The sequence below is a fragment of the Lepisma saccharinum genome, chromosome 4 (assembly GCF_977018435.1).
Source record: "Lepisma saccharinum chromosome 4, izLepSacc3.1, whole genome shotgun sequence".
NCBI lineage: Eukaryota > Metazoa > Arthropoda > Insecta > Zygentoma > Lepismatidae > Lepisma > Lepisma saccharinum.
The window spans coordinates 55734316-55748583 of NC_139232.1; the positions used below are offsets into that span (position 1 = coordinate 55734316).

Consider the following 14268-nt stretch of genomic DNA (forward strand, 5'->3'; position numbering starts at 1 on the left):
AAGTGTGTCACGTATGAACTGCGACTTTGGTAAGAGGATAGACATTGAGATTTAAAACTTAAAACCCAGCGTCATATGAAGTGGGTACCTGGAGGAAACTCGGGGGTAATGGCAGCCAGGGGCATGGTGCTGATCACATCACCCCCAGGTTCAGCCGAGATCAAGAAAATGTGGGGCCCTAACCCCACACCCCCTATATGCCTTCTTGGCGTTGTGCAAAGCACAGGGGAGAACTTTACTTTTTTTACTTTACTTTCAACAAATGATAGGGATGGGACAGATTAATTGGTACTCTTATCTGTATTGGCCGATAAACTCATATTAGTGTATCAGTTTATCTGTAAATTTACCAAATATTTTGCCGGTCTGTTATATATCTAAAAATATCTTATAATTTAGTGCAAAATTCTGCCATTTTGTTAATTTTTTATGGAGAATCCCCATGCCCTACTTATTAGAAAAGTAAGTGTCTAAATATAAGGTATGTCCAAATGAAAAGGAGACCTTTGCTGTAGCGGCATTGTATCTAATCAAAGAAAGTAAATATGATTGCCGATAGATGGCACGGTGTTTGTCCCAGTTTGCAGGTGTAGCGAACGACTTCGCCTGCTGTTTCCTCAGTTGGCGAGAGTGGTTTTGCGCGGACGGGTGCATTATGGATTCCTCCAGATCAGTGCAGAGAGTTGTACTCCAATTTCTTTGTGCAGAAAGCGAGCATGCTTTACAAATTTATCGCAGGCGGTACTGCAACACGTTGCTGAAGCTTAAACAGGCCATCAAAATCAAGCGCAGAGGTAAGCTCTCGAAGGGGTAGTGCTGTTCCAGGACAATGCTAGGCTACATGCGGCCAAGAAGACCCTCAACCTGCTGAGAACATTTCAATGGAAAGTCCTCACACATCCTCCATACATCCCCGATATTTCCACATGCAACTCCCATATCTTCAGCCCCTTAAAACAATCACTGAAAGGTCAACGGTTCATCTGTGACAAGGAAGGCAGAACACCGTGGAAAACTGGATCCGTAAGCAACCCAGGAGTTTCTACACTGAAGCCATCCATTCCCTTCTACGTGCTGGGATCAGTGCATCAATATCAATGGCAATTATGTGTAGGTATCATGTTACACATTAATTGTAATTCACTTATTATGTAATGCAAATAATCTGTAATATAATACTCTTTAGATATAACCGTAGTCTTCTTTTCATTTGGGCATACCTTATATTTTGCACTGCACTCACCTCGAAACACACATTTATTAAGGAGTCAATGACCCATTCAAGTTCTTCAAGGACCATTTGGAATTTTATATCAGATTCGTAGAATATCGGTTATCAGTATTGGTAAATTTTATATCATTACTTTATCTGTATCGACCAAAATACCTTATTGGTCCATCCCTAACAAATAACTTATCTAATCTACCTAGGAAAGAATACATTTTTAATCTTCGTCAAAACCCAGAAATTCATCTCCAGAACTAAATGAAGAATCACTTGAAACTAGGGCTGAGCCGATACCGATGCCGATACTCTTACCGATTACCACCGATCCCAATACTTGAAAATTGAAATAATTAAAATTTGTTCAAAATATTGATCAGTATTGGTGTGTAAATATTCTTTTCCAATAATATGCATGAATTTACCAAGAAATATGCTTTAGAACATTCAAGAATTGCATCGGAATATTAAAATACATATTATGTAATTGTGAAATATAGTTTTTCGGGCAAAATTGGTGCAAAATAAATAGACAGTTTGAATTTTGCATAATTTCCACACTGCGAAAGTGGCGCACAGCATTTTTGCGGACCCCGTGAAAGACCAATATGCAGGAAAAGTATCGGTTGGTATCAGTAGATGAATTCATACCGATACTTTCCGATGCCGATATCACTGGTATCAGCCGATACCGATACATTGGCATCGGTATCGGCTCAGCCCTGCTTGAAACCTCTTCCAAATCAGAATGAGTCCTCAGACTTCTACAATGATTTAACCACTGTCTTGGATTTCATGGCATCCAAGAAGCTTTGACCCATTCACAAACTTGTGAAATGCTGGATCTCTTTCTTCTTCTTGATGGTGTAACCTGAGTATCAGCATGTAAGACGCACCCTGTTTTTCAGACCTATTTTTAAAGAAAAAAGTGCATTTTATATGCCGGCAGAAGATAATATAATAATTTAGAATTTAGAATCTCTAGAATCTAACAAGTTAACTTTTTTCTTGTCAATTTAAAGCTTAGCCATTGCATATAGTACATAGAGTTCAAAAAGTGTACTCAAGTTTGAGAATTTTATGCTTATAATTTATTGAACTTGTCAAGGTAATGAATACATACATTTGTTAGCTATATCTTGGAATACACAATGGATAATTTGCAAACTAAATGTGAGTAATACTGCAATCTCTGAGGTCAATAACACACTGGCAAGATGGCAAACCAACTTTTAGGCATTGAAAAATACAAAAAGAATATTGAAACTAAATTTAAAACAATCATACTCTGCATTTTTACTTGGTGCTGGATCATCGGGAAATAGAGTTCTCTATTTCTACACACATCTTTCACAAGACAAACACAAAATATTAGGGCTGAGCCGATACCAATACCGTATGAGGGGGTATCGGTTGATATTTTTGCACCAATACTAGCCAACACCATTGTTATTGAGTCGCTAGAAGGGTGGCCAAAACTAAAATTTGTTCCTTTTCAAAGGTTCATTCACCTTTTCCAACTTACCTTTGGTTAAAAAAAATATAGTTGTGCATTTGTTAAATGAACCTGTACCAAGTTTCCGTGAACAGCAAGTACGTGACACAAAGATCCATATGCAGATCAAAGTCACTTGCAAATGAAGCGTAACGTGAAATTATCACCATAGGAGTTCGATGCTTCTGTTTAGTTGTCTTCGAAGTCTGCCAGTCTTTGTTCATACAGATGCCGTCTTGTGTAACAACCCCCATGAGGTCCCGAAAGCCAACAATGCACCTGCGGGGAATCCTTCCACTCTCTTTGGTGTTTGCGGACATGTCTCTCTTTAGATTTCCTGCAGTCAAAAAGGCCATTGTCGATGAAAGTGGTGGACGTGTCTCAGGCATAGTACATAGCATTTTCCTGGAAATTCAAATAACTGGGCTAATCCCCATTTTCCTTTCCAACTTTAGACTTTTGTTTGTCCCGACCTGGATAACTGGGTCTCAGCAGGCATATTTCATCACAGGAAACATGGCAGGGCAATAATTTTCTTTGAACAACAGATGGTGGCAGTTACTTTCTGGAAAGTGTAGTGATGGGTTTGGATTTCCTTCCATGCCAAGCAACAGAACTATGCATTTTTAAGAAAAAAAAACATTTGCTGAAAGTATATATCGAAAGCAAGGTCATGTCGGAATATCACTGTACTGAAGTCATCACCTGATATAAAAGCAAGAGACTGGTAAGTTTCATTCTCTCGTTACATTTCGTTTACTATTTTTTATTCTCTTCGTTAGAGGACAAAAATGAGACTAGATTGGTTTTACATTACAGCTTTATTGTTAGTTTTAGACATCATGTCCGGGGCTGGTAAATCACCAATTATTCTTGTGTTCACGGATGATTTTATGTTAGTTTGGGAAGAGTGATCCCTTAGTTTTAGAGGAGATTGAAGAGGCATGATCTAATTTTTCAACATTGGTGGAGAGGGGGACGACGACGACATGATTGCCTCGCTCTTAGGTTCTATTAATATATCTCTCATTGATTGATTGTCACTGATCTAAAAAAAGATTGTGAAGTTGAGATGCATCAATGCAACAGAGCATCGTTTGGTGGGTTAATTTATTCATCGCCCCTCGTCAGAAATGCATACGTATAAAGTGTAATAATAATAATTACACACACACATATATAATATATTTATGTATATGCATATGTATATATATATAATATAGCCTTTGTTATTTTAAATTGGAATTATACAAGTATCAGTATCGACATCAGTATTGGTGGGTATCGGTAAGAGTATTGGCATCAGTGGCATGCTCAGGATTTTCAAAAGGGAGGGGTTATGTATACTGTTTCTTGGTAGTCAGCTCTCATTTTGTCATATTTTCCTACCTTTGACGTTCTTTTTTTAGGAATACTGGGCCAAGGAAGGGTACCCCTCTTGGGCATGCCACTGATCGGCATCGGTATCGGTTCAAAGTGGTATCGGCTCAGCACTACAAAATATACTTCCAACAAGTTGATTCGCTGTGCGTGTGTAAAAGGCATTGTTAACAAACTGATTGTAGGTCTCACACCGAGGACTGTAACAGCAGCACTGCTCTAAACATAACATAAACTCGTTCGTCAAGGTCATACCAATCCCTAGTGACAGGCTTGCCAACTCATGCAGATGAATGCCTCAGTTGCTTTATTTTAAAAATGATGAGTTCAGGAACTTTCCGAATGCTCTGGATTTTGAATATTTTTTTCCTCTTTCAGGCCCCAATTCCTCCTCCTCGGCCTCCAAATAGCAACTCTCCAATGGTGCCACGTGTGATTCCTGAAATCCCTACAGCTTACAATGAAAAGGTTGTGGCTTTTTTGAGGCAGCCGAATATAATGGACATCTTGAAAGAACGCCATGCAGCAGTGGGAACTAACCAGAGCTTGCGAGATAAAATCAATTCTATCAGAGTAGATGGAACATTTGCCTTGGACAGACTGAGTGATGATATTGACTTGACAATCCTTTTAAGGTAAGATAAACACATTATTTTAATTCTATTGTCTTTGCATGGTTCTACAGGTCTCTCTTTTGTAACCAAAGAGGATTACTTACGTGTGTTCTTAAACTCCAGCCAAGGCAGACCAGGTCTTACGAGTGGCTTATGCAGATGCACAGGGAACGTCATGTTGATGCCTCCATTAAAGCTGCCACAAGCTGTAGTTTACAAACAACTAGGTGGATTGTCTGCTTGACCACACAGAATTCTTTGTGTAATAAAAGCTGTTAACTTGCTTTCGGAAGTAGTATTACGTGTAAATGGCACTAAATCTAGCCTCTTATAAAGCTCGGCTTCATTAATAGAAATTAATAGAAAATTTTGATAACTTTTAAAATTGGCACAGAAAATATCCAAAACAATTAAGAAATAACTTTATGCCTACATATCTAAAATACAGTGAATTAACCTTGTTTGCCCACTTTCACATGGAATGGATCTTATTTATCAGAGATTCATATCCTGATTTAGTTTCCAAACTGGGAATCTGGGGCAAAGTTTAATTTCTTGTACAACTGGTGTGGTTTTGGGTGGGAGGGGGGACTGGCTGACCTTTGCCTCTGCATTTTCCAAGGTATATACATACAATATTTTTTTTTACTACTACTACTACTACTGAGAGACCTTCATTTGCCACAGATAACTGTGTTATGCCAGTACTATTACAGGATGCCAATGACAGGGAATTCCTTGAATTCTGGCAATTATGCATGAATTATTGGATCCATATGTGTGAATTGTATGTGAATTTTTCTCTGTAGATGTCAAAAATTGCAACTTTTATTAATCCAAATCCCATTGAAATTATACATATTTATAAATGCCCTGAAGCAAGTTTTTCACAGTTTATCTTTTATTTTTATCGAGGAAGGAAAAGAAAAGAAAGCTGCGTGGAAAGTAAAACAGAATTCTCTCAATCCCTTTACTTTGTTAGTGTCCTTTGCAGAGCGATCTATCTGACAGGCAGAAAGATTATTGCAAGATAAGAAATCGTATATTTGAATTTGAATTTCTTATACAATTAACAATTTTTCGTAGATTAGTATATTTCATAACATTTGTGACTTGGTGTTTGTATTTTGAGTGGGTCCGTGGTCATATAACCCACCCTCGATTTCGCAAGGAATTATTTTTTAATGAAAATTATGTGTTGCTGAATGTGAAGAAAGAAATTCTGGAGCGTGGAAGAAGTATTTAGTACTGTACAGCCGTTTATAGTTGAGATGTAGCCGTTTGAAGTCACAAGGTGGAAGTCTACTTGCGGCCATGTTAGTTTCGTAGCACCCATACCGATGGATGTATGTAAAAGTTGGTTTTTCAGGGCTGTACCCGAAGAAATGTCATGAAAATTGCTGTCAAATTTTCCTGCCAATTCCAGGTTCCACCCCTGGGGTAATTAACCTACCGCCTGCTACCGCTATCACGGCCCCACCTTTTTCTATAGAGTCCCTTTGGAAGGCATGTTAGAAACTGCCCGGAGCAACCTGCCCAACACTATTTTCCGCACTGAAACATTAGAATGGTACGAAAAAAATTAAACCTCATAAGGTAACTTACCTCTTTATCCAACGGCACTTGCAGGTCGAAGTTAAAGTCATAAGTCGTATGTTCAAAGTCTTTGTTGTCCTTTTCCACAATACTACCCTCCCCTTACGTTCCATCATATAAGAAGTCTCAAATTATCCCATCCCACATGTCATTCAGAAAATACAAACCTCCCCTTTACGGCCTGCAGTTGCCAAAAAAAATGAGCACGATGTTCCAGAAGACAACGTATTTACACATGCTGAGGATACTGTTCAACAATATGTTGAATGATATTCCTCATCGCATCTCGCAGCTGTTTCCGCCAATACATCACAATAACATATCGTAAATTATCCCATTCCACAAGTCAATCATAAGAAGAAAAAGCCCTGGAAAACTGTATGAACATTACGTAGGTAAGGAATTTAAATATTAAAAAAGTGTAAGTTTCGTAGCACGTAGATCTCCAAAAATTACTTTCCGTGATCCAGAATTTCTTTCTTCACACTTTGCAACACATAATCTTCATAAAAAAAAAATCCTTGCGAAATCGAGGGTGGGTTATGTGACCACGGAGCCTTTTGAGTCTGAGTATATGAAATGGCAAATGTAAATCCCACACCTTAAATTGGTAAAGGTAAAAATGTAAAGTGCTCCCCTGTGCTTAGCACCACACCATGAAGGCATATAGGGGTGTGGGGGTAATGCCCCACACTTTCTTGATCCAATCGTGAGTGGGGGTGATGTGATCAGCATCACACCCCTGACCACCTTTACCCCCCAGGGTTTCCCAAAGGTGCCCATATCATTCGATGCTGGGTGGGTGCCAGGGCTGCTTCCAACGTTAGAAAAGTTCACCTTAAATTTAATATTTTAAATAGTATACTCTTGTATATACCATTTAATTGAATTGAATTAGAATTTTTGGATACATTGAAATCACACAGATCCTTTATAAACATGCTTCCAAAAGTTAAGCACGCGATGGTAAAATCAACAAAAATGGAAAAGTAAAGCTTTGATTAACACAAAATTGCAAATGAAGGTAGCAAATGTGCTTATGCATTAAAGAAAACAAGAATTGTGTACAAATATGAAAAGAAAAATATTTACTTTTCGTAAGTTATATGATGACGTCACATTTGGGTCATAATGATGTTTAAAGGCAAACAAACCAAACAAAACTTACATTAATATGGTATGTGACTACCCCGGACCTTTACACAAACTTTACAACGATTTTCCATGTTTTCAATGAGGTGCTCAACCTTTGCAGATGCGAGCAATCGCCATTCCTCCATTAGGGCAGTTTCCAACTCTCTGAGACTGGCTGGAGGAGGTAAACGTGCAGAGACAGCATGACCGAGGGCATCCCAAAGGTTTTCAATGGAATTAAGGTCGGGGGAATATGCTGGCCACTCTATACGAGAAATGCCCTCACTTTCCAAGTACTCGTCAACGATGTTGGCTCGATGGGGACGGGCATTGTCATCCATAAGGAGGAATTCAGGACCAGCTGCTGCAGCGTAGTCTCTCACAATGCAGTCTAGAACTTCATCCCGATACCGCGCAGTCGTTACAGAACCACCTTTAAAGATGTGCAGCTCGGTGCAATATCCCATTGAAATTCCAGACAACACCATGACGCTGCCACCTCTGAATGCATGATGTTCGATGATGCTCTTGGCCTGATTGCGTGTGCCTCGTTCTACACGTATCATCTGATTCCAGGGCAAATCTGCACTCGTCCCTTAACAGGACATTGCACCAATCTGAGACAGTCCAATTGACATGTTGACAACACCAATTTAATCTTGCCCCTCTGGTTTGGACGGTTAGTGCAACACAAACACGTGGTACTCGGGCATACAATCCCTTCATGTGGAGCCTTCGGTGCACAGTACTAGCAGATATTGTCTTATCAAGTGCATCTGCAACCATGGATGTAACAGTTGTGGAGGTCGCTCATTGATTCCGCTTGGCTACTATAGCAATATATCAATCATCACAGGGTGCAGTAACCCTTAAGACGTCTCCGGACAAGTGTTTCACTTATTTGGAATTGCTTCCATAATCGAGAAATTACGATCAACGCCAAAGAAAATAGCGACATCAAGGATTATCTATTACAGGATGGGACACTCAAGGTTATTAGAAGTATAGGTTGGGCCAATCCGTTGTTTACTCGTGATGACGAAACGACGGTAAGAAGTGAATTTATCAATGAAATGAATTCCAAATCTATGCGTTAGTGTTGCACTATGCAGATAGGAAAACCATACCAGAAACTGAACACACGAAATCGAGTACACAAATGAGCATTTCCACCCATTTACATTTTGTGGCTTTAGACAAATTGAAAATAAATATCGATAGGTACTTATTGTTATGTGGGACAGAATATTATTGATCGGAACGGGATTTTTTTTTAAATCCCGTCATTCGGGATGGGAAATATTCGCAATTTCTCGACTAGTCGGGAAATTTTCGGGACGGAAAATTTCCGAAATTTTCCGACGCTCTGGAAATTTCAAATTCTACACGTCATTTTCACCTTAAGTGATTGTCTTTGTATTTCTGGAATGAAAACTAACAATTTCCGATAAGTTCCAGGCACTTGCAATGTAGAAAAGAAAAGAATTAATACCGTTTTGAAATGACCATTCGGTATTTCCCAACTGCTCGGGATCCAGAAAAGTAGGGAAGTCATTTGCTGAAGTCGGGATCGGGACAGAATTTTTCTTTCCGATCCCGGTCCCGACTTTTCTAGATACCGCACACCACTTGTTATTATTATTTATTACAAGATACATCTTCCAAGTACGTTGAACATAATGTACTGTGTATACCAGAAAAGAAAAGTTCAAATGAGCATTTATGTACGCTATATTTACACTAGGCTATGCACTTGTATTTTTTTTCTTCAGTGCACAACATGTTTCCGCGAATATATAAAGTCTGCCTAACATGAAATGTAATATTGTATAACTTTGCTTTCACGCAAACTTGGCATAAAGTAATATTTCATTCTCACAGGCAGTGGCGTGCCCAAGCGGGAGTTGGTGGGGGTTATAACCCTTGCCGTTGGCCCAGTATTGCTAAAAAGAAAGAACGTCAAATGTAGGAAAAGATGGCAAAATGAGGGATGACTACCAAAAATAGTGTACGTAACCCCTCCCTTTCGAAAATCCTGGGAACCCCACTGAAGTCTCAGGTCAACATGCAAGGGCAGATTTTTTCCACCTTTCGATGTGTAGTCTCTAGTTTCTGCAGTAGAAACCAAGTGTGGCTTCTTACCGATGTGTAAAATGATTAATACAACTTTCGTGTCGGTATTTTATAAGCACAACATATACACGAAGTTTTGTTCAAAGCTAAGTTGCGTTACTGCGAAGCCGTAATTAGATTTTGATCAGCTGTAGTAGTTTAGCTTAATGGTTTAATTTTTGCTTTGTAACTTGGCCATAAAGCAGAATTGAGTTGCAGAAGTATTGTATTTTTTAATATCGCTTATATGTTCTATGAAATAAATGTTAATGTATCTGTAATGGTCTTACATAGTAGTATACATTTTTTAAGAATACTTCAGTGAATTGAACACGTTGCCACAAATATTTAAAATACTATTACTAATTTGTATAATACATTTTAAACTTCTGCTCTATAGAATCCTTCAAAATGTCACCAGTATTTTTTTCATACAATCAAAAGAACATCACGTTATGAATCTCCTGCATGTGATTGCAGAGTAATCAAACAAACGCCACATTATCTATTCTTCCATTGCACGTTAAGGAACAAACACAGACACGCCCTTTTTTAACAGACTACACAGAGCCAAGATACCATTTCCTGTATCATACACTCCCTGTTATGGTCTCCCCACCCCCTCGTACAATGTGGATACTATATAGTTTTGCCCGCCAGATTGGCATTTAATTTTAAAATTTGTGTGCATATGCAAGTTTGTGATCAGTGTTACAGGTCAGTGAAGTGAAGTATAGTATTGCGATATCTATATGACCACAGCTACTACTACGAATTCAATTCTATGGTACTCCTCCACAATTCCCAGTTTTGTACACCTTCTTGACCAAGACTGCCACATACCCGGCGGTGAGGGTCACGAAGGAGAAGAATTACAAACGCTGTCTTGACTTTTTTATATTGTTTAATCAGCACTATATGCCTTAACTTTGTTGAGATGTCAAATGGGAGAGTTCTATGATGCGCTCCTTCAAATAATTGGCGACAATAAAACTGTCCAAATGGTCGCACATGAGGCTCGGTGTATTGCAAACTAGTTGTGTGGCTTTACATTTCTTTGCTCACTAGTTATATGGTATGGTACGTATGACTTCTTATTCCACGTAATGTAATGAGCAAATGCCTTCAAAATATTAATCTACGAAGTGTTTGATGATTTCTTGCAAGCATATCGGTGTTTTGAAAAAAGCAGGAGTGATTAAAATTTGAAAGTTTCTTAGACGCCACTTGGCAGCCTGGTAGGACCTCCCTCCCTCCACTCGTGGAGGCGTCGGTGGGGGGGGGGGGCGACCTTTGAGTTCAGGTTGATGAGAAAGAATTGGCATCGAATTTAGATATAGATGATCCAAAGATAGGCAACACTACAGGGCCGAAATCGAAAGGAGAAGCAGTTTCAGTATGATGAAACTGTTGAAGATCCACTAAAGCGGTACAAAGTTGATATTTATTACCAGGCCGTAGACGATTATTTTAGCTCTAAGAGAAAGATTTGAGCAGCTTGAACATCATAGTGAATTTTCCATTTCTTTTATGATATTAGTAAGCTTAAAGACATGCAATCTTATCTTTATTTGAAAATTGTAGAAAACTCCCGGAATGTTAACACTTGAAAGCTACTGAATTAAAAGATGAACGAAAAGCGTTTTTGGCTATAAGAAAACAATTACACGAAAGGAGACCTTAAACTGATAAAGAGTCATGATTTTGCACCTAATGTGAGTGTAGAACTTCGGATTTATGAACTTTGTCTGTAAACGTGGCAAGTGGCGAACAAAGTTCTTCTTGGAAATTAAGGCTAATAAAAATACTATCTTCTATCAATCATGTCTGAAACACCCTTGTTTCTATTTTATGCAAGATAGCGTTATACGAAGAAGAATATTAAATGCAAAGGTAAAGTTCCCTGTGCACATAGCACCATGTCATGAAGGCACGTTTAGGGGATGTGGGAGTAGGCCCACACACATTCTCGATCTCAGCCATTTTAGAGGTGATGTGATCAGCACCACTCTCCGGCCGCCTTTACCTCCCAGGGTTGCCCCCATGGTACACCCATTCATTTGAGGCTGGTTGAACCCAAAGCCGTTTTATGTGGGGAAAACGCAGGAAAGAATTAAGACCTTAGATCACCCACATTTTAAAAATCCAATCATGTATCACAGACCTACAACGTTAAACATATGAAGTCAAGCCTTCATTTCTTTCCTAATACTTGTTACATTTAAGATACTTTTAAAAGATTGATTGATTGATTTAGTTTATTTTACTTCGCGTTTTGTGCCTCTTGGCTAATTTGCGAAGATGGGGATGAGTGATGAAATGATGAAATTGATGAATGGACATTCACAAACAACCAAGCCCAACCGGGATTTGAACCCGGGACCCTTGGCGTCGCAGCGCGATGTGCTAACCACTCGGCCACAGGGTCGGGCACTTTTAAAAGAGAGTTTTCATAAAGTATAATAATAAGTCTAATATAAAATTATTGTTTAACTGTGGTCGAGCGAGATATCCTTTTTTGGTTAATAGTATAATAAAATTATTTATTTTATAGTTTGATGTTTTACTTAGGAATATATTAATTTTCAATTTACCGTTGCTACGTAATGATGGGAGGAAAGGGGGGGGGGGTTCGAGAGGGAGCGGCATCTGCCGCTACCTCCCAGGGTGGCAAAATTACTAGCGCCGGCCCTGGTGTACACTGTATATAACACACCTTATTACTGACTTCCTTGGCCCTGGATGTACAGGGTCAAGGAAAACAAAGAAATGAGCATAATTTTCTCTACGGAGAAGATATTGAACCTAAACCAAAAAGAACACAAATAATAAACTCGACAATGTAAATTGATGAAATTTAGTAAATCATTTAATGAAGTGACTAATCGCAAAGGACATAATCAGCTCAGATCCTATTACTTCTTCATGGTATGTGACGTAAAGTTCCCGCCCAACCGTTTGACGACGTTAGTGGCTATCACATCTCCTTTTCCACAGCCTGTAGTACACATCCTCATCTAGACATTGTTCTTGTTCTGGTGTTTAATATCTGCATACTGCAACACTGTCGTTTTGTCATTTCACGTGATTTTACATTGAAGTGATGGATTCACTTGGCCGGTCACACGTCATCGCAAGCAAAAACTTCAACCGTTACCATGGTTTTGGGCCAGGGCTGGGGACACTGAGCATATTCTCCATTGACTTGTGCGAACACTTTTCTAAGGCCTTATAAACCACAGACTATTCATACCCAGTACAAGCAGAGCCATCTGGCGGGGGAAGACAACGTACTCAAACAGTGAGGAACTATCGATTAATACGCATATCGATGTTTGAGCTCAATACTTCGAAAATCGACTTTTTTCATTGGAATGCATGAATTTAAAAAAGGAATAATTAAAATTGTGGAGTCTAGTCTTGGATTGTCCAAAGGAAATATCTAGAAAAATATTCTAATTTCTTATACATTTACTAAACATATATGATATTAGGTCATATTCTGGTTTTCGTAAAATTCAAGACAAGAAACAACATTCTAATTCTTACACTAAAAATCTTACTTGATGGTTCATTATTGTAATTGATTTCAGGATTTTTCTATTATTTACCTTGGAGTTTAATGATTGCAATCCACGTGATATGCAATGAGATGAACAATATTAGGACCGAAATATCTCCCCTTTGCACTAAAATAACAAACTACCCGTAACGCAGCACATTTACCAAAAAAAATATTGTACTGTGGAGTTACAATGAAAATTCATTGTATGCAAATATAGAGGAAGAATTAGCCACATAATGTTAAACTGTAAGAATATGTAACGTTGTAACGCTGACTATATACATTATTTTTATTTGAACTTGCACATTGTCTTCTTCTTACTGGCATTAATTAAAAATCATTTACTATTCCAATATGTTGTAAATATGTCTAGGTTTTCCTTTAAAACAATAACTATTCACGAATGCAGCCAGAACTCATTTGTAGGATACAAGAAAGATTTATTTTCCAACTAAACTGAAATTTAATTCTACACGAATTTACTTTTTACACGAGTTTCTACCTTTGCTTAGAATGATCAAACTCAACCTGTGTGCTTAGACTTCTTAGAGGATGGTATTTAATCAATATAGAAGGTAAACTACGCATGTGAAAGTTCTGTAATGAGATATCTACGTTAAACACAAATATCCCAATTCCTAACCTATTCTATACTATGCTTGACATAAGACATCAAACACATTGAACACATCTTTCACAGCACCGGGCTTAATCACGAAACCAATCACCACTGAATTCCTAATCCAGGAATAGCATAAGGGAGATTACAGAAGCTTTTAAATTCTCCACAATGAACCTAAATTTTGGTTCAGAAAGTAAAATATAGCCACACTAAATCGAAATGTACTTATAACAAAAACTTGATCCACGATGCGTTACCATAAGTTAGTCAATAACCAACTTTGAGAATAGTGAAATGTGTCACAATTTTCTATGAAAGTCTAAAATCTTTACAACAGTTCATTAAAAGTTTTAAGTGTTTGAATATGTACGACGTAACACAGTACTACATAAATTGAATACAAATATACTTTATAATGTACATCCCTTAAATTTATACGATCGTTTTATGAGTTAGCCTCTGATCATGGACAGGGCTTTTAGTTTTTGTCCAAGCGGTTAGATGGCGCTAGCAACTTCCGTCTCC

At 38.2% G+C, this 14268-nt stretch overlaps 1 protein-coding gene across 2 annotated transcripts in view; it reads left to right on the forward strand.

Moving 5' to 3' along the window:
* Positions 1–14268, forward strand: part of Hecw (Hecw ubiquitin protein ligase) — a 313224-nt gene that overhangs the window by 242204 nt on the left and 56752 nt on the right. For both annotated transcript variants that reach the window (XM_083120523.1, XM_083120524.1), the window contains one exon: positions 4479–4735. In XM_083120523.1, coding sequence (XP_082976649.1) covers positions 4479–4735 — 257 coding nt within the window. The remainder of the gene's footprint in view (positions 1–4478; positions 4736–14268) is intronic.